Source organism: Schistocerca nitens, chromosome 2 (genome assembly GCF_023898315.1).
Source record: "Schistocerca nitens isolate TAMUIC-IGC-003100 chromosome 2, iqSchNite1.1, whole genome shotgun sequence".
NCBI classification, from domain to species: Eukaryota; Metazoa; Arthropoda; class Insecta; order Orthoptera; family Acrididae; genus Schistocerca; species Schistocerca nitens.
In genome coordinates, this window is record NC_064615.1 from 1,065,874,200 (window position 1) to 1,065,901,671 (window position 27,472).

Genomic DNA, 27,472 nt, shown 5'->3' on the forward strand with positions numbered 1-27,472 from the left:
TGAGTTGATTAAGAAATTAGAATTCATTTTTGTTATGTGGACATATGGTGGCTGGCAGTAACTTTTCAAGCTGTAGGGAGTGAATAAATAATGCCTTTCATGGTCTATGTGGCCAACTTATATCATAAAGGGGCAGGCAGTGTTAGAAATGTTGAGTTGTGCAACTACATATGTTGTATTTCCAGTCCACAAAAGTTGCGTTTACTGCAAGAGATGAACAACACTGAATGCAAATAAACTGTGAATGTGATACCAACCACAACTTACGATTTTTCCTCCATATTGTCATTCATTTCCCATTTCCTTGATATTAAGGATACATTTACTGCTGTATTTACTGAATGTTTGAATTACAGTTTTAATGATATTTTACAGTAAGATTTACATCATTAATCTGTATTGGTTTTTATGTACAATAATGCTAACATACAATTTCACATCAGGTTTTGTGCTGCATTTTATTTGTGGCCTTTTACACATTTTTTATCAAACAGAGATACATTTCACATCACAAACACCTCTTTTGTATTGGACAAAAGTGAATGCTGCCACAAACACAAGAGTTGTAACTATTTACTAGTAATGCCAAGTGCTTGGCCCTTTGGTCAATTACTTATTTACAACCAGTCAATGAGTTCAGCTTAATATTCTGTCATGTGATTCAAATGATGGCAAGTGCTTTGGCGATATGATGAGACTGTGTTTTGAGGTATTCTTGGCTTCTGTTCTCCTCAGGGACACCTGGAAAAAAGTTGTAAAGGCACAGATAAATTATGAGTTTAATTACTTAATATGTTTAAATGCACTTCACACAAAGTGTTAATTAAAATAACTTATTTCCATACCAATATGCCTCTGAAGAAAATCCAGTATTAGATGATTATTAACCCTTATCGCAGTTAAAGCATTTATCTTCTTCATGGTGAGATTGAGCCAGTAGCCTAGGAGAAAAGGAGTATCTGACTGACTTTCATGTGTTGTTGCTCTGTAACATAACATGCGTCTTGAATAAAATCATTTTCTCAGCTCTGTAGTTGGCTTTATGCATTTCCTTATACTGTTCTCTTTGGTAAAAAAATTACAATAAATAAAGTAATTAGATCAAATATTTGATGTAAGTAAGCAATTTAGAGTTGCATTGAATTGATAGATAAGTTTGCATTTTCCTTCTCTGTAATGTTTTACTAAGCTTTACCTATTTCTATTGAGAAACTTAAGACTTTCTAGTATGACTTTTAGAAACGCTTACAATAGTAATCAAAGCTTTTGAAACTTTATGTTCCTTCTTCATAGAGAAAATGGAATTTTTTAAGGAAGTTTGGAATGGGGAAGAAAGCACCTCAGATTCTACATTAGCAGGAACCGCCTTTTGTGTCTCAGTGAGTAGAAGGTAAAATACAATAAACTTGTATGTACTGTGTCAGGAACAGTTCAGATATGATAGAAGGCACAGAGTTAGAACCAAACATGTATTAAAAGAAGAAGAGAAATGAAAGTGGAAAGAATAATGTAATTATTGTTGTTATCAGAGGGTAAATCAAGAGGGTGGTGGAATGAGGGCAGTGGTTCTCAACTTCGGGACTCCAGTAGGACTCACTTCACCTGTTTTGGAGAAACTTGTTTTGTCTGGTGTCAAGAGGAGGCAAATTCAAAAGGGTAGGGTGTCTAATAATCATCAGCAGTTCAAACATATGGTGACTGATGGTACCCCTTAGGGAAATGGCAAAAAGGGGCACAAAAGGACACCTGGTGCACTTTGTGTGTATGCCTGGAAGCCTCATTCAACATATTAAAGAGGTTATTCTGGCAGCCAATCAGGGAACATGGTGCAACCAACTGCAGATTGTTGCTCACATCAGAACAAATGATGCCTGTTGTCTGGGCTCCAAACTCCCACTTGGCATTCCAATGAGAGGCAGAGAAGGTTGAGAAGATCAGCCTTGCGCATTGAGTTTCAACAAAGCTCACAGTTTGCAGCATTGTCCCCAGAACTGATGGTGGTCACTTGGTTCAAGTCCAGTGGAAGGACTTAGCCAGAGACTTAGAAGGTTCTGTGATAAGTTAGGCTACGACTTTCTGGACTTGCGCTATAGGGTTGAGAATTGGATGGTCGCCCTAAATGGGTCAGGTCAACACTATACATCAGAGACTGCTACTCTGAGAGCTGACTGTGTGTGGGGTGCACACAAGGGTTTTTTAGATTAGGCGACTCTCCGTCCAATCCGGATAATGATTTCTGTAGGAAACCTAGAAGTATCAGTGTAAGGATAAAAAAATAAAAAAAAAAAGTCTCCCACAGGTGAGAGCATTGAAATCCTAAGGTTAACTGCTGAAGCATTTGCAACAAAGTGCCAGAGCTTCAAGCACTCCTGAAAAGCAGTGAAGCTCATATAATACTAGGTAAAGAAATCTGATTGAAACCTGAAATTAATAGCAGTGAGAGTTTTGGGGATAACTGAAGTGTATATCAAAAGGATAGACAAATGGGAAATGGAGGTGGTGTACATATTAAATCCAGTAAACAAAAAACTCAAATACACCAAGATAGAAATAGAAGCTGTATGTGAGACTGTTTGGGCAAGACTCAGTATGAGGGGTGGACATGAAATGATAACTCAATCCTTCTATCACCCAACACTCTTCTCTCGATGTAGCCAAAAACTTTAGAAAGAACCCTCAATTCAGTTGTACATAAGTTCCAAAATCGTACTTCAATCATCAATGGCGACTTTAATTAACCAACAATCAATTAGGAAAATTCCAGATTTGTTGGTGGTGGGCAAGGTAAGACATTCTATGAACATCTCTAAAGGCTTTAAGAAACATCTCTAAATGCTTTCTCTGAAAACTACCTAGAATATATAGTTTGGAACCACACTCATGCTACAAATATATCGGTTCTAATAGCAAAAATTAGATCTAACACCTTTGAGGATGCCCACGTCAAATCTGGTATCAGTGACCAAGGCATGGTTGTGGCAACAGTGATTACCAAAGTACAACTAAAACAAGCAGAAAGATACATATGTGTTCAGTAAACCAGATAAAAATCAGTAGTGTCATATCTCAATTAGGAACTTGAAACTTTCAGCATAGGGCACAGGGATGTAGGGGAACTGTGGCTCAGGTTTAAAAGAATAATTGACTATGTACCGGATAAATATGTTCCAAGTAGAACAGATCGTACAATAAAGTATAGGGCTGTAAATAGAGATATGTTAAATGAAACATGTTTGGCTGTCAAAACAGCAATGCATGAAGCTTTCCACGACCACCATAGCAGAATATTGTCAAATTATCTTGCACAACACACAAAGAATTTCTGCTCATATGTCAACGCTGTTAGTGGCACCAAAGTTAATTTCCGGTTAACAGTGAATGAAACAGGAACTGAAACTGAGGCTAACAATGCAAAAGCTGAAATGCCTAACTCCATTACAAATAAAAACGAAGGGGAATTGCCCCAATTTAATCCTTGTACCACTGTAAAGACGAATGAAATAAGTATTAGTGTCAGTGGCATTGAGAAACAACTGAAATAATTAAAAGTGGACATAGCTGCAGGTCCCGATAGAATCCCTGTCAGTTATATACTGCTTCCTCTTCTATCTATAATCTGTTGTAGATCCCTGGAACAAAAGGCCATGCCCAGTTCTTGGAAAAAGGCACAGATCATACTGTCTACAAGAAAGGTAGTAGAAGAGATCCACACAAGCACCATACAATATCCATGACACTGATTTGTTGTAGAGTACTAGAACATATTCTGAGCTCAAACATAATGAAGTAGCTCACACAGAATGACTTCCTCCATGCCAAACAGCATGAATTCCAAACACATCGATCATGTGAAATCTAACTCGCACTTTTCTCACACGACGCATCGAAAGCTTTCGATCAAGGCAACCAGGTAGATGCTGTATTTCTCGATTTCCAAAAAGAATTTGATTCAATACCATACCTATGCTTATTGTCAAAAGGGTGATCATATGGGGTATTAAGTCAAATTTGTGACTGGAGTGAGGACTTTTTGGCAGGAAGGACACAGCATGTTATCTTGGATGGTGAGTCATCGTCAGATGTAGAAGTAACTTTGAGTGTGCCCCAGGGAAGTGTATTGAGGCCTTTGCTGTTCATGCTGTATATTAATGACCTTGCAGTTGACATTAATAGTAACCTCAGACTTTTCACAGATGATGCAATTATCTAGAATGAAGTACTATCTGAAAGAAGCACTATAAATATTCAGTCAGATCTTAATAAGGTTTTAAAGTGGTGTAAAGATTTGCAACTTGCTTTAAATGTTCAAAAATGTAAAATTCTGCACTTCAGAGAGCAAAAAAATGTAATATCCTGTAACTGTAACACCAATGAGTCACTGTTGGAATCAGCCAACACATACAAATAATTGGGCATAATAGTTTGAAGGGGTATGAAATGGAATGATCACATATGCTACATCATGGGCAAAGCAGATCGTAAACTTCGATTTATTGGTAGAATACTGGGGAAGTGCATCCAGTCTGCAAAGGAGATTGCTTACAAATCACTCATACAGCCAGTTCTAGAATTCTGCTCAAGTGTGTGGGACCTGTACCAAATAGGACTAACAGGAACGTACACAGGTTTTTTTTATCCACGGGAGGGTGTCACAGAGACACTAAAGAAACTGAACTGGCAGACTTTTGAAGACAGACATAAACTATCCCAAGAAAGTCTATTAACAAAGTTTGAAGAACCAGCTTTAACTGATGACTCTAGGAATCTGCTACAAACCCATACATTTCACTACACAGCGATCAGGAGGGTAAGATTAGAATAATTGCAACATGCATAGAGGCATTCACACAATCATACTTCCTGCACTCCATACGTGAATGAAATGGGAATAAACCCTAATAACTGGAACAGTGGGATGTACTCTCTACCATGCACTTCACAGTGGTTTGTAGACGTATAAACAGAAAGCATTACATTATGTTTCATTTTTAATAAACTGTGAGGGAGGTTCCTGTTTAAAAAATTCTTGGGATCTAGCACTCAATTAAGATTTTGCCATCCACCACAGTCACCAGAACTGGAAAACTCTGAGACAATGTGCATTTAATGGAAAATCAGTGTGGGCTCTGAAAAACAAAAGAGCATCAAGGGTGCAGTCAGTATCTGGAACTGAAGTCAGTTAAAGGTAATGATGTGAGACCAACAGTAGTCCATAAGCAATGAGTACACATAAAAGCAGAACTTGCAGCACCTGAGGAAGATATCTGGGTTGGCTGTCAAAATATTGTGCATAAAATGGAATCAACAACTTGGTTGAACACCCAGAAGCACACCATTAACCAATAACACCGAGAAAACCTGAAGGAAGAATCACCGGACAGTACTACACCTAGTGGAGTTGGTTTTCCGATTACTAAAGAATTTCACTGAGGAAAATGAGATGCACTGATCAAACTTGGTAGCACTATGCACAGACAGAGAACCTTCCATGTTGGACAATCACTCTAGACGCTGCACATTCTTAAAAGAAGTTGCTCCAAATGCAACATTCGATTATACATCTTTATCGTCTGGTAGTGAAAATGCTTCCATCTGATTTGTTAAATGTACAAACATTCACTGAGGTAGTAAAGACCATAAACCACATCCAAGGTAGTGCAACAAACACAACCATTCTCAAAGAATTCTTCACAGAAGTGTGAAGGCTATCTCATGGCAAGATGTTGAATTGCTTGCTCAGACTTTGCCAGCAAATTGCTTTTTTTCTAGAAAGGGTGTAAATGGAGCAAGACTCATGACAAAATAACAGATAATTCACTTAAAGTGGCATATCTTGTAATTTATTTGTAGAAATAAATATGTTTAACCTTGGCTTGCAAGGAGTTATGGTGAATATTTTGAAAGCACAAGATAAAGCTGCCAGTTTTCTTCACAGACTGGAGTCACATTGTGCAATGGCTGAGACCAAGCCAAAAATGATAATCATTGTTTGAATATGCAGTACCAACAATGTAACTGACTTTTATTATTTCTTGTTTTAATATATCACCTACAAAAGCATGTAAGTTTTATTTGTTGAATGTTAGTGAAATATTATGTACTTTCCTGTAATTCTAAAAATAGTAATGCTGAAACAAGTTTTTTCCAATCTTAATTTTTGTTAGATACTGAACTCTAATGGGGGTATTGCTTTTTATATGATCTTGTTCAGCGTTAATGATTTCAGAAGGGTTAGGAACCACTGAATGAGGGGACATGTTGGAGAGCAATTTCCCATATGTGTGATCTGAGGAAACTAATACCACATGGGAGCATCCAAGTGGCATATGTAGTATAGCAGACACTCTGGTCTCTTTAGTCATGCTGTGGAGCATGCTGAGCAACTAGGTGATGGATGTCCTCAAAGCAGGCAAGTTATTCTGTGTCCATTTGTGTATTTAGCCACTTTAATGGAAGTCACTCCTATATAAAAAGTCTTGCACTAGACACATGTCACATAGCAAACAGCAAGTTGTTTTTCATATTGTTCTGCCTGAGCTGTAGTAGGTTTCGCCAGTGATGGGAATGGAGTAAGTGATAGAGTGGGAGCATGGACCAGTGGAAATGATTACAGGGGTATATTATATTCCATCCTGTATTTTAAATTCATCTGTAAAGGTCACAATAAGAAATATTTGTAACATACCAAAATATTGTCATTTTTTATTAGGTATTTGTAAGAGTACATTAAACACTGCAATACACCTCTAGTTTCCACTTCTGTTTTTGTCTCATAAGCAATGAAAGTAAAACAGGGAAGGAAAAAAACGTGCAGGCTTGACTGTTCCTTAAATACTGTTCAGTTTTTATGAACAGTTCTGTAAGGTAAGTGGTAGTTGTCAGTCCTCAAATAGTGCATACTGTATTCTGGGTTTCCAGCATTGTAATAAAACTAAATAATAATAATAGTAGTATTAGTAATAATAATAAAACTGGGGTATGACTTATGTTATGGGTGTGCTATTTCATAAGTATCAGATTAATGTTCTTGAATATAGACATATGCTACCTCTGAATATTTTTGCTGCTGATTCTGTATCCTGTTTTGTTTTGTGAGTAGAGCTAGAACTAAATAGCAACACTGGTTAAAGCTGGTTGAGTTGCAGATAGGCACAATTAAAAGGCTACTAAACATTTAAGATTTCAGACAAAAAGTTCCAGTCACAATTAAAAGGCTAAACATTTAAGCTTTCAGAAAAAAATCCTCCTTCCATATGAGAAAACACACACACACACACACACACACACACACACACACACACACACACACACACACACACACACACATACTAGATGATGTGACTTACCAAATGAAAGTGCTGTCAGGTCGACAGACACACAAACAAACACAAACATACACACAAAATTCAAGCTTTCGCAACAAACTGTTGCCTCATCAGGGAAGAGGGAAGGAGAGGGAAAGACGAAAGGATGTGGGTTTTAAGGGAGAGGGTAAGGAGTCATTCTAATCCCGGGAGCGGAAAGACTTACCTTAGGGGGAAAAAAGGATGGGTATACACTCGCACACACACACATATCCATCCACACATATACAGACACAAGCAGACATATTTAAAGACAAAGAGTTTGGGCAGAGATGTCAGTCGAGGCAGAAGTGCAGAGGCAAAGATGTTGTTGAATGACAGGTGAGGTATGAGTGGCGGCAACTTGAAATTAGCGGAGATTGAGGCCTGGTGGATAACAGGAAGAGAGGATATATTGAAGAGCAAGTTCCCATCTCCGGAGTTCGGATAGGTTGGTGTTAGTGGGAAGTATCCAGATAACCCGGATGGTGTAACACTGCGCCAAGATGTGCTGGCCGTGCACCAAGGCATGTTTAGCCACAGGGTGATCTTCATTACCAACAAACACTGTCTGCCTGTGTCCATTCATGCGAATGGACAGTTTGTTGCTGGTCATTCCCACATAGAATGCATCACAGTGCAGGCAGGTCAGTTGGTAGATCACGTTGGTGCTTTCACACGTGGCTCTGCCTTTGATCGTGTACACCTTCCGGGTTACAGGACTGGAGTAGGTGGTGGTGGGAGGGTGCATGGGACAGGTTTTACACCGGGGGCGGTTACAAGGGTAGGAGCCAGAGGGTAGGGAAGGTGGTTTGGGGATTTCATAGGGATGAACTAACAGGTTACGAAAGTTAGGTGGACGGCGGAAAGACACTCTTGGTGGAGTGGGGAGGATTTCATGAAGGATGGATCTTATTTCAGGGCAAGATTTGAGGAAGTCGTATCCCTGCTGGAGAGCCACATTCAGAATCTGATCCAGTCCCGGAAAGTATCCTGTCACAAGTGGGGCACTTTTGTGGTTCTTCTGTGGGAGGTTCTGGGTTTGAGAGGATGAGGAAGTGGCTCTGGTTATTTGCTTCTGTACCAGGTCGGGAGGGTAGTTGCGGGATGCGAAAGCTGTTGTCAGGTTGTTGGTGTAATGGTTCAGGGATTCCGGACTGGAGCAGATTCGTTTGCCACGAAGACCTAGGCTGTAGGGAAGGGACCGTTTGATGTGGAATGGATGGCAGCTGTCGTAATGGAGGTACTGTTGCTTGTTGGTGGGTTTGATGTGGACGGACGTGTGAAGCTGGCCATTGGACAGGTGGAAGTCAACATCAAGGAAAGTGGCATTGTATTTGGAGTAGGACCAGGTGAATCTGATGGAACCAAAGGAGTTGAGGTTGGAGAGGAAATTCTGGAGTTCTTCTTCACTGTGAGTCCAGATCATGAAGATGTCATCAATAAATCTGTACCAAACTTTGGGTTGGCAGGCTTGGGTAACCAAGAAGGCTTCCTCTGCTTGTGTCTGTATATGTGTGGATGGATATGTGTGTGTGTGCGAGTGTATACCCGTCCTTTTTTCCCTCTAAGGTAAGTCTTTCCGCTCCCGGGATTGGAATGACTCCTTCTCCTTACCCTCTCCCTTAAAACCCACATCCTTTCGTCTTTCCCTCTCCTTCCCTCTTTCCTGATGAGGCAACAGTTTGTTGCGAAAGCTTATATATTCTCTGGCAGCCAGAAAGAGTAGCCGTGTGTGTGTGAATCGTGTGTGTGTGTGTGTGTGTGTGTGTGTGTGTGTGTGTGTGTGTGTGTGTGTGTGTGTGTGCATTCGATTTCAGAAGAAGCATTTTTTGTCCAAGTGTTTGAATGTATAGCAGTTTTCTCATTGTTTGTCTGTGACTCAGTGTCTTCTCTGTATGGTAAGAAGCACTCATAACATTGTTGTTATTTCATCTTAGACTTTCCACTGTTTGAAAATAGAGGAAATATTTATAGTAGTTGCTTTACACACCTAGTTGACTGCTCCTCTGTGTCTGAAGTATCACTTCCTCCCTTGTAGGCTTGTGTATTAACAACTGTGTATGCATATTTTAATGGATTTTAAATTTTGTATGTTGCTTTAATTTCTGTTGTTTGTGAAGCTCTATTAGCTTTTTATGTATGCATGCTCTGATATATCTAATATCATTACAAAACTATGGTCAAAGAATAAAGAATAATAAAGTTCAAATATTATCAGTACAGAAGCAGGAATCAAAAGAACATTCAATAACATTATGGTAGGACAGTATTAATCATACTTTATTGTATATCCTGCTCGTTCTGTGTTTTGTGTTGGTCTCTCTTCTATAAATCTTTGCATGACTGAGACATTTGCTGGTATTTGGAAAGTCTGTGTGTTGATGAAAATTACTGGTTGAGTAACCTTCTTTGGCAAGTCAATTTCTTCCTTTAGAGCAAACATCCAACCATCCAAAATTATGCCAAGCCTGAAACAAGTAGTAGATTTTCTTTAAACAAACAGCAATGTTGTGTTTAGATTTACAGAATTATGAACTATGGGTGTAATATTGGGGAATTTAATTTTCTCCTTATTACACAGGTTGTTAGTTATTTAAATTAACTGAAGAACAAGACTGCTATAAACATGTTAGAAGTGGCTGATGTCGTATATTTTAGATCAACATAGTTGTTACCAGTACTGCCTTAAAATCAGTGTTATGCAAAGCTGCCATCAACTCATGCAAAATGTTCTACATGGTGAACACAAAAACATGAGTGCCATGTGTTCCTGACATACTAACAGGGATGTTTGAAGCAAGGTCATATTTCAATAGTGCTGACTAATCACTTGCCAAGAGCACATTTTTAAATGTTGTAACTTCAACCAAATCAACATCCAGTGTTCTGCTGCATACCAAACCAACGCACTGATGGGTATAAGTGTTATCCATAAGGCGAAGTACATCAGGATTATGGCAAGCAGGTAAAGCATAATAAAAATTGGGAGAATCTGAAATACATCTTACCTAAATCGAGAATCTGTCCCTAGGGCCAGCAGGGCTGTACCACCACCGAATGAATGCCCCATCATAACCAGATTACTCAGATCCAAGCGATCCTATATGGAAATTACAAAAATTGGGTATAAGTCCTTTAGCTAAAGTGCACAAATAAAGTAAGAACTAAAAAGGAATTAAATTAATTTTCATCATTTACCTTAAGCTGAGTCAGAAGGAAGCCATTGTCGAGAATATTTTCCACATTAGATCCCGCATTTATCCTCTCCAGCAGGTCAACAGCTTTAATACACTCACTCGCTCTTTTCTTAATCTGAAATTCAAAGTAGGAGGAAAAGATTAGATAGCTTTCTAATATATGTAAGCATTACTTATAAGAGTGGAATGCTTGATATAATATAATTTACACCAGGTTCAGCTACTTCAGTGATGTGAGTAAATGATGAGAAACAGGGAAAAGTGATGTTTTAGTAAAATACTGACAAAAGAGAAATTTATCTACTGCTTAGGAATAGGAATGATTTGCAATTAATAGTAGAAACTGAATAATACTGTTTACTGAAATGAGAAACTTTAAAGTAGTTATCAGCTTCTTCATGAGTAAAGATCTCTATAGAGACGAATGTATAAGTAAATAAAATCCTTTGGATTTCATTACTGCATCATACTTTTGAAAACTAGTAGAAGCCCACCTCAGAGAAGTACTGTTTGCATTCCCGAGAAATGTTAGAACATGTGAGGCAACACTGACTTTAAATATTTATCTTAGAAGATAGATTAAGGGGCCAGACCAGGGTAGAATTTGTTTTAGCCTAAGCATTTTATTGGCTTAAAATGTTCCTTAGAGAGTTTATTTTTAAGAATAATTCATATAGGGTGTGCAATAAATATTAAAATATGTTAAAACTGGGATTTACTACATGGGGGGTCTCATGCATCTGATGCTTGAATGCAGCCGACGTAATACTATAATAATTACCAATGGAATAGGATAGTATCACACAGGGCATTAGTATCAACTAAAATACCATTCTCAACGCAATTTCTCTTTATAACATGTTTTTTTAATGGCAAACAATCTGAAAGCAAGTGCTTGTCTTGTAAATAAATGTCATGTGACTAGGGCCTCCCGTCAGGTAGACCATTCACCAGGTGCAAGTCTTTCGATTTGACACCACTTCGGTGACTTGAGTGTTGATGGGGATGAAATGCTGATAATTAGGACAGCACAACACCCAGTCCCTGAGCGGAGAAAATCTCCAACCCAGCTGGGAATCGAACCCGGGCCCTTAGGATTGACATTCTGTCGTGCTGACCATTCAGCTACCGGGCTTATCTTGTGCCTGCTTAACTTATCATTTCATTCATTTTTTATATGAAGTAAAATATGAGTGCTTGAAAATGACAAGCAAACACATTTATATGGACAGAAAAGGTTTGAAAAGAAATCCCAACCATGCAAAATATGCTTTGATTGGTAAAAGTTCAATCAATAAAATCTCAACAAAAGGTGACAGTGTTTCTACATCAGCACTGCTGATTAATGGTTTGTTCACTTTCAATGATAAGAATACAAAAGTCAAAAGTTTACATGCTTGTTTTTTCAAAACAACAGTTTTCAAATTGGCAGAAATTTTAACTCATGAAATACACCTTTTTGTAACTTGTGAGTCAGCATTTTTTTCTACAGTAGTATCTAGGAATTTTGCAATATATTTTAATCTCAATTTTTGGTACATGTTTCTATTACAACATTTTTGTTGAGAAAAATGACTTATTTCAGATTGTCACCAATTTGTTAAAAAAACAATTTTTTGTAAATATCCTTGTGTACTACATTAGACAATATTATCAGTTTCAAAGCAGTTTATAAAATTTTGTTCTAGGCTGAAAATTGTGGTGTTCAGAGCTCCCACTAACTGCCCTCACAAATAGCAACTGCCTTTCATCAATTTCCGTGGACTGTCCTCTGGGTGCAAGTTTTTTACTTGATAAAAATACATAATACAATCTTAGAGGTGAACAATAAAGGTCTAAAGTCAGTTTTGTAATTTGTGTGTTATTTTATTGAAAAAAAAATCATGAATATCAGTTCCAAAATCGAACCTCACCCTGGTCTACCCCCTTAAAGAAAGGCAAACCTATGTTTATAGCAGCTGTAGACTTAGAGAAAGCTTCTGGCAGTGTTGACTGAAATACATTTTTTGAAGTCCTGAAGGTAATGAGGGTAAAATGTAGATCATGAAAGGTTATATAAAGCTTGTACAGAAACGAAACAGTAGTTATAAGAGCTGAACGGTATGAAAGGGAAGCAGTAGTTGAGAAGGAAGTGAGGCAGGTTTGTAGTCTATTGCCTTGTTATTCAATTTGTACATTGAGCAAATAGTGAAGGAAATAAAAGAAACATCTGAAATAGGAATTAAAGTTCAGGTGGAAGAAATAAAAACTTTGAGGTTTGCTGATGACATTGTAATTCTGTCGGAGACAGCAAAGGACTTGGAGGAGCAGTTGAACAGAACTGACAATGTCTTGAAAGGAGAATATAAGATGAACACCACCAAAAACAAAACAAGGATAATGGAATGTGGCTGAATTAAATCAGGTGATACTGAGAAAATTAGATTAAGAAACAAGACACAAAGTAGGAGGTGAGTTTCGTTATGTGGGAAGCAGAATAAATGATGATGGCCGAAGCAGGGTGGATAGAATGTGTAGTGACAAGAAAAGAGTTTCTGAAGAAAATAAATTTGTTAACACTGAATACCAGATTTAACTGTCAGGAGCTCTTTTCTGACAGTACTCATCTGGAGTGTAACCTTGTATGGAAGTGAAATGTGGACAATAAGCAGTTCAGACAAGGAGAGAAAAGAATCATCTGAAATGTGATGCTATAGAAGAATGCTGAAGGTCAGATGGACAGATTGCAAAACTAATGAGAAAATACTGGAAAGGACAGGGGGGAATAGAAATTTCTAGCTTAACTTGACTAATAGAAGGGATCGGTTGATAGAGCTGCATCGAACCAGTCTTCAGATGGAAGACGACAACAAGAAGAGCAACAACTCCTGACTTATTTGTATTATTGTCTCTGTGAACTCTGTACTGCCAACCATAGTGTATTGTCTAATAATGTGTGAATCACTGGTTTAATTCTCATCTCGTGCAAATATCTGTAAGTCAACTTTATAATTTCTAGAAGGTCCTGGGACTGACTTGTTCATGAAATACCGGAATTTTCTAGAATGTAGCATGTACAGGGCGTCCATAATTAAAGCTTCAGTTTCAAAATGCTGTAGAAAAGGAACCACTGCTCAGAATGATATCACATTTGAACAGCATATTACTGACACAGAGGGAAATGTTATGAGAAAAAACTAAAGAAATAAAGAAGAAAAAACCAGTAGATGGTGCTGTAAGCATCAGAATAGGTACAACAACAGATGTACAGCACACAGCCGTTCCTCAGTTTGTGTCCGAGGCACCCAACGTGGTGTCTCCACGAAAGACCCTGCGTTGCTGGTAAAGCTGTTTTAGAAGAGCTATGACTGTGTGCCAGTAGCCCTGCAGTTCTTCTGAACACTCCAGGGTATAAAAAAAGGCATTTTCCAATTTATGATAAGGGTCTGGAGTAAATTATTATAAAATTCAAAAGAACAGGTTCCTTTGAAGTGCAGTGTGGTAGAGTGGTGAAAGCAGTTAATATGATGTCAATCGAAGATGTGGCCACAGCATTGCAGGAGGGGTTGAGCTGTGGTGTGCAAACACACAGTGCAAGGGCAATTGCCCACATGTTGGACATGCCAGTGAGCATGGTGCATAAAATCCTATGAAACATCCTGTACTGCTATCCATACAAAATCACCCACATTCAGGAGTTGCTTCCTGCTGACCTGCCAGCAAGAAAAATGTTTGATCTGGAATTTATTGTTCACATGAAAGTGGATAATGAACGGCCATTGAACATTCTGTGGACAGATGAAGCCCTTTTCCATCTCCAAGGACATGTCAATATGCAGAATTGCAAGATTTGGGCAATAGAAAATCTGCATGCACACTGGCCGGTAGCATTTTGTTCTGCAAAGGTGACTGTGTGGTGCCAGTTGATGACGTTGGTTATCTCAGGGCCATATTCTTTTGAGAATATGAGTCCTCCAAGTCCTGTTACCTATACCATCACTGGTAAACATTATTAGTCTTTTGCACACCGATGTCATTCCAATCCATCAACAGTGTGGATGAGTGGGTGGGGTCATTTTTTTGCAAGATGGTGCTCTTCCACATTTTGCACAGCCAGTGAAGTGAATGCTGCAGAGGCATTTCAGAAATGCTACAATTATCAGCCATCATTTTCTACAGCCTAGCCATCCAGATAATGTGATCTTAATCTGTGTTACTTTTGGCTGTGCGCTTATCAGAAAGAGGTTGTGTTCAGTGCTCCAGTTATGAACACAGCTAAACTGAAGGCACGCATTGTTCAATACATTCTGAATATGACCCCTGAGACACTCTGATCTGTTGGGGAATATGCCCTTTGTGGATTTCAAGTTGTGACAGAAAATGCTGGCTAGCATATTGAACATGTCTTGAGCCAGTCTCATAACAATTAGGAACCAATATCATTTTGATTTTTATGCAGTTTTTGATCCCACGACAATTAAAAACCAATGTCATTTTGCTTTTTATGTGTTTTTTGGCCTCAGAACAACTAAAAACTGATTTTTACCATACAATGCAGTACGGCCTTGCTGTGCATTAACACTGCCACAAGTGTTGACTGCCAAGCTTGTGCAGTATGGATGATGTAATGTGCAACTCAAACCATAGCCATTGTATTGCGATCCATCCGACATTTGTAGCCAACCCCATTAATGTTAAGATGCCTGTGGAGGCATCTATTGACATAATTTTTGTAATTTTTTTGTTTGTTTGTTCCAAGACATTTCCCCCTGTGTCAATAATGTGCTGTTCAAATTTGACATCATTCTCAGCAGTGTTTCTCTTTCTACGGCATTTTGAAACTGAAACTTTAATTATGGACACCCTGTATGTATAAATAAGTTAGAGCACTTTCTGCTAAGGCAGGCAGCTCAGCTCTGTATGGACTTTCATATGTACTCCATAAAATACTTTCAGTGTGTAATATTAGTTCATTTGACATCATTGCTCTCATAACTGGTAAAGATTTTGGATTTTACATGGTAGTTTGGTGGAAACACTGGGTACCTCAGACGTCAACATTTCCACTGCCTTGAGTACATAAGTTTGTGCAAAAGCTGTTGATTTTTTGAGCAGGAATGTGAGTATAAATAGTAAATACATTTGAAGGTACCAGTGGATACAGAAGCATCAGTAACACAGATGCAGCCAGGATTCAACAAAATGGCTAAAGGGATTTGACTTTGTCATTAAATGCAACAGTGGGATGGCACGATCTGTCTTGTACCATTTACTTTTACTTACACTTTACAGCCAAGCAGTGATTCGAGAACAATGAGCAAAAGCTAAATTATGGACAAATTTCATGTGGAAATTAAGAACATATTTGAGGCAACCAGCAACAAGTCCTCACAGCTGGAGAACAACTGAAGAACAGAGACTAATGAATGATAGTTACATAAAAGAGTTTTGGTGCTGTGTCTCAAACAGTGAGCCCAAATATGACAAAAGCTGACAAAGTTTCACTACCATTGAAGGGTGCCATAACATAGGACGTCATAAAGTAGTGCTAGCACATTGAGGCATGCCCCACTAAATAATACGCTGAAAGATTTTTGACAGATTAAAAATGTAATATTGAGGGCAGTCATGGAAGACCTTCAGAAACTCATATCACTAATTTGGTAAATAGTAAGGAAAGTGATACAAAAGTCTATAATGCCTGTTAATGCCAGACCATGATGGTTAGAAGGAAAAGCTGTGAATATGAAGACCAGCTAGGAAAAGCTGAAATCACTAATTAAAGAAGAGCTTTGTCGGTCATTGGCATTAATTTCAGCAAGACAGACCAACATTATGGAATGGAGTTAGAAATCTCAGACTTAAGACACAATTCGGACTTAAGACACAATTATCTCACAAAATTGAAGATTCTTGATGGCAGAAATAACTAGCACACTTGCCAATTCTATTCTGTTGCAGTAAAATGGGCATTTTGAGAGTGGAGGGCAATACACCAGTATCTTTACATCATGGATGCCCTGAGAAAAATGATGAGTGTTTGATGGCTATTATGCTAAAAAGTCCGACAAGGCAATCGAAGGCACAAGCAGAAAAACAGGCTAACCCTCAAACGTAAAAACTTAGAGATAAGTGTTGCCATCTGTTGCTGGGTATGGGAACTATCAAAATTGACATTGTTTTCACCCCTAAATATCCTAACATGATATTGAAGGGTGAGACCAATGTCAATTTTGATAGTTCCTGTACCCAGCGACAAATGGCAACACTTATCTTTAACATTTTACATTTAAGGGTTAGCCCATTTTTCTGCATATGTCTTCAATTCTTTGCACACCAGGTAACTGCAGATGCCTATTTCTGACCTGTAGAATGAAGCCCATTGCCAAACCCTAGCTTAAGTCACTCTTCAAGGCATTGCAGTCATTCCTTGTCTCCATACTGAAGTTCCAACTGCTCATCCAGATGCTGAAACTTTCTTGGAGCCTGAAATGTCTTTCTGTGTTCTTAAGGAGAGAAAAAATGCCAAGACGGAACTACACACTGAAGCAAATAATTATATTGGCCAAGGGCGTACCCAGGATCTGAACATTGGGGAGGGGGGGGGGGGGGCAGGTCATACTAGTCTCAGGAAACAAGGACTCGAGAGTACAGCACTTCTTATTAAATAAAACAGTAAACCAGTGAAAAACTGCTTTCAATAAACATTTTAAGTACAAGAATGCACTTGTACAATCCGAGAAAACATGCAGCATTTCTTATTAAATAAAACAGTAAACTAGTGAAAAACTGCGAATATCTTCTGGGGGGGGGGGGGGGGGCAGCTGCCCCTCGCTGGGTACGCCCATGATATTGGCGCAGTCCTATTGCAAATCCAGAAAGATGATGGAAGAGTGTTTGGTTATGTGTCGGTCTAAGAAAACTTCTTCTCACACTGAAAAAGGTAGTATTGCAGTTGTTTGGGCAATCAGTAAGCTAAACTATATACACTCCTGGAAATGGAAAAAAGAACACATTGACACCGGTGTGTCAGACCCACCATACTTGCTCCGGACACTGCGAGAGGGCTGTACAAGCAATGATCACACGCACGGCACAGCGGACACACCAGGAACCGCGGTGTTGGCCGTCGAATGGCGCTAGCTGCGCAGCATTTGTGCACCGCCACCGTCAGTGTCAGCCAGTTTGCCGTGGCATACGGAGCTCCATCGCAGTCTTTAACACTGGTAGCATGCCGCGACAGCGTGGACGTGAACCGTATGTGCAGTTGACGGACTTTGAGCGAGGGCGTATAGTGGGCATGCGGGAGGCCGGGTGGACGCACCGCCGAATTGCTCAACACGTGGGGCGTGAGGTCTCCACAGTACATCGATGTTGTCGCCAGTGGTCGGCGGAAGGTGCACGTGCCCGTCGACCTGGGACCGGACCGCAGCGACGCACGGATGCACGCCAAGACCGTAGGATCCTACGCAGTGCCGTAGGGGACCGCACCGCCACTTTCCAGCAAATTAGGGACACTGTTGCTCCTGGGGTATCGGCGAGGACCATTCGCAACCGTCTCCATGAAGCTGGGCTACGGTCCCGCACACCGTTAGGCCGTCTTCCGCTCACGCCCCAACATCGTGCAGCCCACCTCCAGTGGTGTCGCGACAGGCGTGAATGGAGGGACGAATGGAGACGTGTCGTCTTCAGCGATGAGAGTCGCTTCTGCCTTGGTGCCAATGATGGTCGTATGCGTGTTTGGCGCCGTGCAGGTGAGCGCCACAATCAGGACTGCATACGACCGAGGCACACAGGGCCAACACCCGGCATCATGGTGTGGGGAGCGATCTCCTACACTGGCCGTACACCACTGGTGATAGTCGAGGGGACACTGAATAGTGCACGGTACATCCAAACCGTCATCGAACCCATCGTTCTACCATTCCTAGACCGGCAAGGGAACTTGCTGTTCCAACAGGACAATGCACGTCCGCATGTATCCCGTGCCACCCAATGTGCTCTAGAAGGTGTAAGTCAACTACCCTGGCCAGCAAGATCTCCGGATCTGTCCCCCATTGAGCATGTTTGGGACTGGATGAAGCGTCGTCTCACGCGGTCTGCACGTCCAGCACGAACACTGGTCCAACTGAGGCGCCAGGTGGAAATGGCATGGCAAGCCGTTCACAGGACTACATCCAGCATCTCTACGATCGTCTCCATGGGAGAATAGCAGCCTGCATTGCTGCGAAAGGTGGATATACACTGTACTAGTGCCGACATTGTGCATGCTCTGTTGCCTGTGTCTATGTGCCTGTGGTTCTGTCAGTGTGATCATGTGATGTATCTGACCCCAGGAATGTGTCAATAAAGTTTCCCCTTCCTGGGACAATGAATTCACGGTGTTCTTATTTCAATTTCCAGGAGTGTATATGACAGACCATTCACTATTGTGACTGACCACCATTCTTTTTTGGTGGCAAACAAGTCTCAAAGAAATCATCACGACAATTGGAAAGATGGGCACTGAAGCTTCATGAATATGACACCACAGTAGTATACAAGCATTGATATAAACACATGGATGCCAAGTGGATTTTTCATAATCCACTGGAGGGACAGTACAATGCTGGTGGTGCCTCAGTCACCACTGCACTAATGAAAAATAGCAGCTGAACAAAGGAGTACTACTGAGGACCACAGACGCATTACAGAAGGAAGATCCTGTCTAAGGAAATTTCTGAATGGTGGATGGAACATTGTATAAAAGGAATTATGACTCAATGGTGCATAAATGGTTGTTAGTCAACCCTGTTATTTATGGCCAGCTAAACTGAAGAGTTTTCACAATGCTTTGACATCAAGTCATCTAGGATTTGCGAAGACTCTTGACAGAAAAGAATCAGGTATCAGCACCTAGGTCGTTACTCATATGTCAGACAGCATGTAAGCAACTATAGGAAATGCCAACATAAATAGCACATGCCACAAGTATCTTGAGGGCATTTGGTACCATTTCCTTCAACAGGTGCTCCTGTTTCACTAGACTGGAATTGTTCTCGTGGTAAGGTTCAGTTAATGAGAACAGTGTGGAATGACTATCTCATCAAAAAAAAGCATTCTGGCAGATTAAAACTGTGTGCCAGACCGAGACTCGAACTCGGGACCTTTGCCTTTCGCGGGCAAGTGCTCTACCAACTGAGCTACCCAACCACGACTCACGTCCCGTCCTCACAGCTTTACTTCCACCAGTACCTCGTCTCCTGCCTTCCAGACTTTACAGAACCTCTCTGAAATATCCTTTCTTTCAGGAGTGCTAGTCCTGCATGGTTCGCAGGAGAGCTTCTGTAAAGTTAGGAAGGTAGGAGACAAGGTACTGGCGGAAGTAAAGCTATGACGACGGGCTATGAGTTGTGCTTGGGTAGCTCAGTTGGTAGAGCACTTTCCCGCGAAAGGCAAAGGTCCTGAGTTCAAGTCTCAATCCGGCACACAATTTTAATCTGCCAGGAAGTTTCATATCAGCGCACACTCCACTGCAGAGTGAAAATCTCATTCTGGAAACATCCCCTAGGCTGTGGCTAAGCCATGTCTCTGCAATATCCTTTCTTTCAGGAGTGCTAGTCCTGCATGGTTCACAGGAGAGCTTCTGTAAAGTTAGGAAGGTAGGAGATGAGGTACTGGTGGAAGTAAAGCTGTGAGGACAGGGCGTGAGTCATGCTTGGGTAGCTCAGTTGGTAGAGCACTTGCTCGCGAAAGGCAAAGGTCCCGAGTTCAAGTCTCGGTCCGGCACACAGTTTTAATCTGCCAGGAAGTTTCATATCAGCGCACACTCTGCTGTAGAGTGAAAATCTCATTCTGGACTATCTCATCGATTACAGGTGTCTCCACGGTAAGAGCTCCAGAAATTGCGAGGTTCCTTATAGAAGATATAATTTTGAAACATGGAGCACCTCTCTGATCATGGAAAAGTGTCTCAGCCTAGACCAGTGTCAGAAGTAAGTGCCTACCATCTGTAGATAAATGGCATCACAAAACGTTTTAATAAGATGTTGGCAGGTTTCATGCTTTCTTACCTGACTCATAGTTGAGAGCTGTACAAGGAAATGTAGACTTGCCCAACAATTGCTGAATCTCAACTGAAGTAATTCCATTTGAATGTCACAGTGACAATATGAGCAGCATGCATGAAAATGCTAGTGCCACCATTCAAAGACCCACTGACTAAATCTATATCCAGGAAGCTATGCTCCATTCTGAAACAGGAGGTCAATGTTTTACAAGGAGGGAAGCAATAGCATCTGCAGTATATCATCCGCAATCGTGTAGTACTTATAATCACCAACTGCTGATGTCGGGATCACTGGTTCAGTTCCTACCTCCTGCAATTACTTATCATTCAACATTCATGACTTCTAAATGGTTTTGGGTCTTCTTATCTATGGAATATTGTAATTTGCTTGAACATGTAGTCACGTGCACACACTGCTGAATCAGGCTGTTCAGCTCTGTGTGTGCTCAATGAATCTATTTTCCATGTGGAGTGATGACTCTTGTTGACAGTGCTGCTGTTGTAACTGGTAATTGATTCCAAATAATATGTCATTATTATTATTATGATTATTATTGGTGGTGGTGGTGGGGGTGGTGTTTGTGGTAGTAGTAATAGTAGTAGTAGTAGTAGTAGTAGCATGAGTAACAGATTTACAAAGAAAACAAATCTGACCAGTTTCATGTTTTCATTACCGCACCAACAATACACAAAGCATCTGATATTCATCAAATTTCCAAGAACACATTCCACACTGTCTGCCTTTTACTGCAGAAGTAATTAGCTATTTCAGTATACCAATTAGTCTCTTAATCAGTGTCTTACACACGAAAAAATGCATTAGATTTAAGCATCAGATGATTTAAGCAATTTTACTGAGAAGTATAGACTTGTAAAATTTCACTTGATCTCACTACATGTGCAAATGGAAGGTAGGAATATATCAACATATGTAACAATGTCCATGTCCAGCAACAAAATGTGTGGCGGGGAAGCCGATGATATCCCAGGCCAGTTCTATGAACATCTGTAGTGGACAAATATTATGTTGCCCAGTGGTGGACTTACTGTCAGTTTCTGTTATTCAACTTTGCATTTACAAGTGAACTTTGATCACCATTGCAGTTTACCTGGTCTGATTTAGACATGTATTTTATAATGCTTCAACTGATGAGCATGCAGTTTCCATTTATTTATATTCTAATTTGAATGAACATGCATGGTGAAGTTGGACTTAGATCCAATGCAGCCCGGAACTATTACATTTTAATTTCAATAAGAAACTATTGCTTATTTTATTTCTGTCAAGGACTATTATTATTTGATTTTCTGGACTAACAAACAATATTAATCTGTTGTTACAGAAAGTTATTTGTGTTCAACAAATGTTGTTGGCCTTCAAATGAGGGTTACAATAATATGGTTGCATATAATTAATAATATAATACAAACAATAATATAATAATAGATAAATCAATATAAATAATAATGTAATGTAAAACCTGTTTATTGCGTTCTGCATAATGGTCCTTTCCTAGTGGAATATGTTTGAATTTTATCCAGGTACGTTTGTCCTCATCTCTATCCTTCTTTGACTCATAATACCAAGTAGCACCTGCTGAATTTTCTCTGAAAGACATGCCAAAGTAATAAGACAGAACAATTTAATGCAGCCATATTATACACAAAAATTTCAAGTTATAGACACATTATGCAGAAAGAGTTTGGAGTATTCTCCAACTAATACAAACATGATTTTTCTCAAAATAATATATATCATCTATATCATTTGTCTTGTTACACCAGTTCCTTTGTTTTTGACTCACTGACTTATAAGTTGCCATCATATACATACAGCACGCTCAATTTTGCATATACATGTTCCAGATTGTTATCTGAAGTTGAAGTTGATGCTCATCAGAACAAGAAACATTAATATTTCAGAACTGCAGATTATATCATTTACATTTGAGTAATGTATATAAGGGTAAGCTGAGTTAAGAAGCAATAATATAAGTCACTCTGAATGCTAGACTAAATTATTTCATGGCACTGACTGGCAAGATATAAATAAAAACATAGAAATTGCTGTTAATTGAAGGTAACCCCCTGTAACAAAAGCTGCAGTTCCTTTACTTCCGATATTCTGAAGCAAAATACAGGAACAATGAAACATGGTGAGTGCCACAACAAAAAGAAAAAAATGAATATCATAAAATGGAAAGCCTCCACATGAAGCATTATAAAAAGGACGAATTAAAGAGTTAGGAAATTATGCCTGATTGGTGCCCAAAGATATGCAGAACAGTCATCAAAGATGTATATGATGAGGCTGAAAAGAAGTGACAAGTGTGGGTGGAAAATGAGAGGGAAGAATGGTTCAGTTTATATAAAACAGGTTAGCATGAGTTTAGCTCGATCATATACTGAGAAATACTTTATGTGTGGACTTATACAGCATTAGTACTTCACATTCAATAACAAAAACTAAAAATATGTATGTATATTAGGTGTCTCCACCATGCAAACTTATGAACTGATCAAACACATGACTCAGGCACACTCTGTGTGTTTATCTGCATACTTGTAGCCCATAAGTCTGTGCTCCAATGTTGTAGTGACCAAACAACTTGTTACCGAAGCTATGAAGTCTCTCACAATGTGTATGACAAACAAAAATTTTGATGTGGTTTTTGTTTATGGTGATTGCTGTCAAGCTGTTAGAGCAGCAGTGCAGTTGTATGCTGAAATGTATTCTGATTGTGCCAAGCCCTTACAATCTGTCTTTGAAAATATTATTAAAACTATTTCAAGGAAATGGAACTGTGGTTAATAACATATACCAACAAATAACAACAGCAACTGACAGCAGAAATGTCACTAACATTTTAACAGCAGTAATAAATGATCCACATGTTGCTACAAGGCAGCTTGAATATTTGAATGGAATCAGTCAGAGTAGTGTTCTGCAAATACTACAGTCAAAAGCATTTCATCTTTTCCAAATTTTGCTCCCTCAACATCTTAACGGAAATGACTTCCAAAATCAGTTACAGCTGCCCAACTAATACCTACAAAAATTGCAAAATGAATCAGTTTTTCTATGTAAGATTTTGTTTGTGGATGAAGCACTGTTTACAACCCATAGGTGAATCAGTTTTTACAATATGTGCTATTAGTCGGCTGAAAATTGTTGCTATATGATGGAATAAGGTAAACAATGACCTAGGTCTATCAATATTTGGTGTGAGCTTTACAAGAATTTGAGACAAACAATTTGATAAAGAACTCTTGTCATCTATCAAGTCAGGAAACTAATTCAAATTGGCCTACAAAGACCATATGTTATGCAGCAACTGCATGTCACATAAGATTTTCCATATTCTCTCACTGTGTTTGAAAAAACAACTAGTCCTAGAGAAAGAATGAGTAGGACCTTTCTGTAGGAAATTTAATGTAGTTTACTTTTTTTGCTGGGGCATGTTTTCATTAGAGGCTGTGTTTGTCGAGTCATTAAAAACAAAACATGCAAAAGTGACCTTCCAATGCACCCCCACCTCCATGCTCACCCCACACCAGTCAGGGTTTTTCATATGTTGTTCATGCCATTTACAAATTATAAATTTGTCATTTGTGTAAATTTTACATCACAATTTTGTGAATATTAACTGCATAAAATTAACAATGAAATCATTTTATTTGTCTGTCCTCGTTACTATGAAACTACTGTGCTTGTCAGGGTTCAGTTTAGACCAAATTGTAAATGTAATTAAATTTTACACAGTATTTACAATTTTTTTTTTCTTTTCATGTAATCACAAATTTTTGTATTCTGGCCATTGGTTGGTGAATGTGTTGGTAGGGATGTGTTTGAACATCACTTTTGTACCTTCCTCTACAATAACTCAAACACTGTGGCCTGTAATGAAAATGTATCCCAGTACAAAATTAGAATATTCTATTGAAAATCTGGTGTAATGCACATGTGCTGTAGATTAAATGGTTTTGCAGGTCAATTTGTTAAAGTTTTCTGACAGGCCACAAGCATCCTATATCAAATCGCTCCTCTTGACTTAATTCTAAACCACTGGGGTATGTTGTAGACAGTTATCATTTACACCCTGTACATACAGAATGTTTCCGTAAGAACGTGCAAAAATTTAACAGGGCATAGAGGATGCTCCACTCGAAAATTTGAGGTAGGGAACCTGGGATCAGAGAAGCCAAATTAAGGAAATAATAGGAATAAAACCACATTACTACGTACATTTTTATTTCCATTAGTTACAGTTAACTACACATACCATCACTGACACAATGAATGTACCATTTGTACTGTACCTTACAAAATGTGCTGCAACTGATGGCCATCAACCTCAATGCAAGCATGACATTGACAAACAAGATCCTGGTGTGTTTCGAATCATGTCACAAGCAGCTACAATTCTGGCAACTAATTCCATCTGCGTATCCACTGGAATCTCATACACAAGTGACTTTAGATATCCCCAAGGAAATAATCGAGGGGATTCAGGTCAGATGATCTCGCAGGCCATGGAATAGGACCTCTCCTTCCCATCCAGTGACCAAGAAATACAGCACTGAGATAATTGCAGACATCCACATTGAAGTGAGGTGGTGCACCATTATATATCCACTTCCTTTCATGAACAGCCAAGGTACATTCTCCGACAACTCAGGCAGAACTCTTTGCATGAACCTCAAGTACAGGTGGTCATTCAGATGACCAGGTAGAAGATATGGTCCAATGAGACTGTTGCCTACACTGCCGGCCCAAATACTTCATAATAAAACATACTGTGACTCTACTACAGCATGAGGGTTTTCCTCACCGCACATGTGACTATCCCTCCTATTCATAATACCATCATGATCAAATGAGGCCTCATCAATAAACAGCACGATCTGGAGAAAATCTGGTCGATCATTTGATTGTTGGAGCAACCACTGACACAATGTGACCGTTGGTGCAAAGTGAATCACAAGCATTGCATGGACTCATTGTGGGTGATATGGGTGTAATTGTTACTCATGAAATATGCACCACATGCTAGTGTGTGCAGTGCCCATTTCACAAGCAATACAACGAGTACTTCGAGTACTTGTAGTGGGGTCCACTGCTACACGTTCCAGCACTTCCTCTTCAAAATCGCGTGTGCGAGTGAGCCTCATGTTGCCAGGTCCCTTGTTTCTTCTTTCCAATGAACCAGTTTCCTGCATTTGTCAATCAAGTGAAATAAACACTTGTCAAGATGGATGATGCCTGTTAAGAAATTGTTCCCTTTGCAGCCTTTCAGTAGTGAGAGCCTTGCAACATACTTCTCCATATACAAGGTGCATGTCAGTGAGCGTAGCAAGTTCCATCATGGGACAATGTAAATATGATACAACAGAGCCATCTTATGGACAAGTAAAGTAAACAAAAACTGCATAATGACTTCCTAGTAATAAGGCTCATCCTCCTCTTTCTTTTCCAGGAAATAAACAATGTACTTGTAAATAACCAGCACAGTGCATGTAAACTTGTACACATGTTAGTTGTAAATATGCTGGAAAACAGTAATGCCAGACGAAGTGGTAGACAAGTTTACTTCCAATCTCCTTAGCTTGGCTTCTCTGACTGCAAGTTACCTACCTCAAATTGTTCAGTGGAGCATAATCAGAAACACCCTGTACAAGGACAACCACACAAAAAATTAGTCACCACCAAGAAACCTTGCACTAATCTAAATCTGTGTACATTCTTTGCAAACCACAGAGAAATGCATAGCGCAAGGCACTTCCCATCATATCATGTATTAGGATTTTTTCCCACTCCATTTGTGTATGGAATGCAGAAAGAATAACTGCTGAAATACCTATGTGCAAGCAGTAACTACTCGAATCTCGTCTTTGTGGTCCTTATGGGAACAGTATGTAGGACATAGTTATGTAGATCCTGATTCCTCATTTAATACTGCTTCTTCAAACTTTATTAGTAGGGTTTGTCAAGATAGTCTGCATTTATCTTCAAGCATCTGCCAGTTCTGGTTTTACAACATCTCCATGATGCTCCAATGGCTCGGGGAAACCTGCAACTATTCGTGCTGCCATACTTTGTGTATGTTCAATGTCCCTAGTAAGTCCTATTTGGTATGGATCCCATACACTTGAGCAGTATCCTAGGAGGGTCACACAGATTTTATTAGCAGTTCTCTTTATAGACTGGCTGCATTTCCATTGTTTTACCTACAATTGAGCCTATGTGATCATTCCATTTCATATCCCTACAATTGTTATACCAGTGCATTTGCATGAGATGACTGATTCCAATGTGAATCACTGATATTGTAGTCATACGATATTTCTTTTCCATGTTTTGTAAAGTGCATAATTTTATACTTCAGAAAATTTAAAACAAGCTGCCAACCTCTGCACCACTTTGAAATCTTGTCGAGACCTGACCAGATATTTGTGCAGCTTTTATTTGTTATTGATAACTGCATCATTTGCAAAATATTGTCTACAAGATCTTTAATGCAGAACTTGAGTGGTAAGGTCCCAACTCCCCACTTCCCTGGGACACACCAGAAGTATTTTCTACTTCTATCAATGGCCCTCCATCCAAGATAACATGCTGTGTCTCTCTACAAAGAAATCCTCCAACAGATCCTATGTTTGAAATAATCCATATGATTTTACTTACGTTTATAAATGTTGGGATGATACTGATTTAAATGATTTTCAGAAGCCAAGAAATACTGCATCCACATGATTACCTTGATCCATGACTTTCAGGGTGTCATGTAGAGAAGTACAAGTTTGGTTTTGCATAACTGATGTTTTTAGATTTCATGCTGTTAGAATGAAAGAGGTTATTCCATTCATGATTCCTTTATGTCTGAGCTAAGTGTTTGTTGTAA

General features: G+C 39.4%; 1 protein-coding gene across 3 annotated transcripts in view; it reads right to left on the reverse strand.

The window, feature by feature from the left end:
* Positions 1 to 439: 439 nt before the first annotated feature.
* LOC126237446 (platelet-activating factor acetylhydrolase-like) overlaps positions 440 to 27,472 on the reverse strand; it is a 92,916-nt gene continuing 65,883 nt past the window's right edge. For all 3 annotated transcript variants that reach the window (XM_049947573.1, XM_049947574.1, XM_049947575.1), the window contains 6 exons: positions 22,052 to 22,178; positions 10,545 to 10,658; positions 10,355 to 10,446; positions 9,626 to 9,814; positions 846 to 985; positions 440 to 741 (listed from right to left, as the gene is read on the reverse strand). In XM_049947573.1, the coding sequence (XP_049803530.1) occupies positions 662 to 741; positions 846 to 985; positions 9,626 to 9,814; positions 10,355 to 10,446; positions 10,545 to 10,658; positions 22,052 to 22,178 (742 nt within the window). In that variant the 3' untranslated portion in view covers positions 440 to 661. The remainder of the gene's footprint in view (positions 742 to 845; positions 986 to 9,625; positions 9,815 to 10,354; positions 10,447 to 10,544; positions 10,659 to 22,051; positions 22,179 to 27,472) is intronic.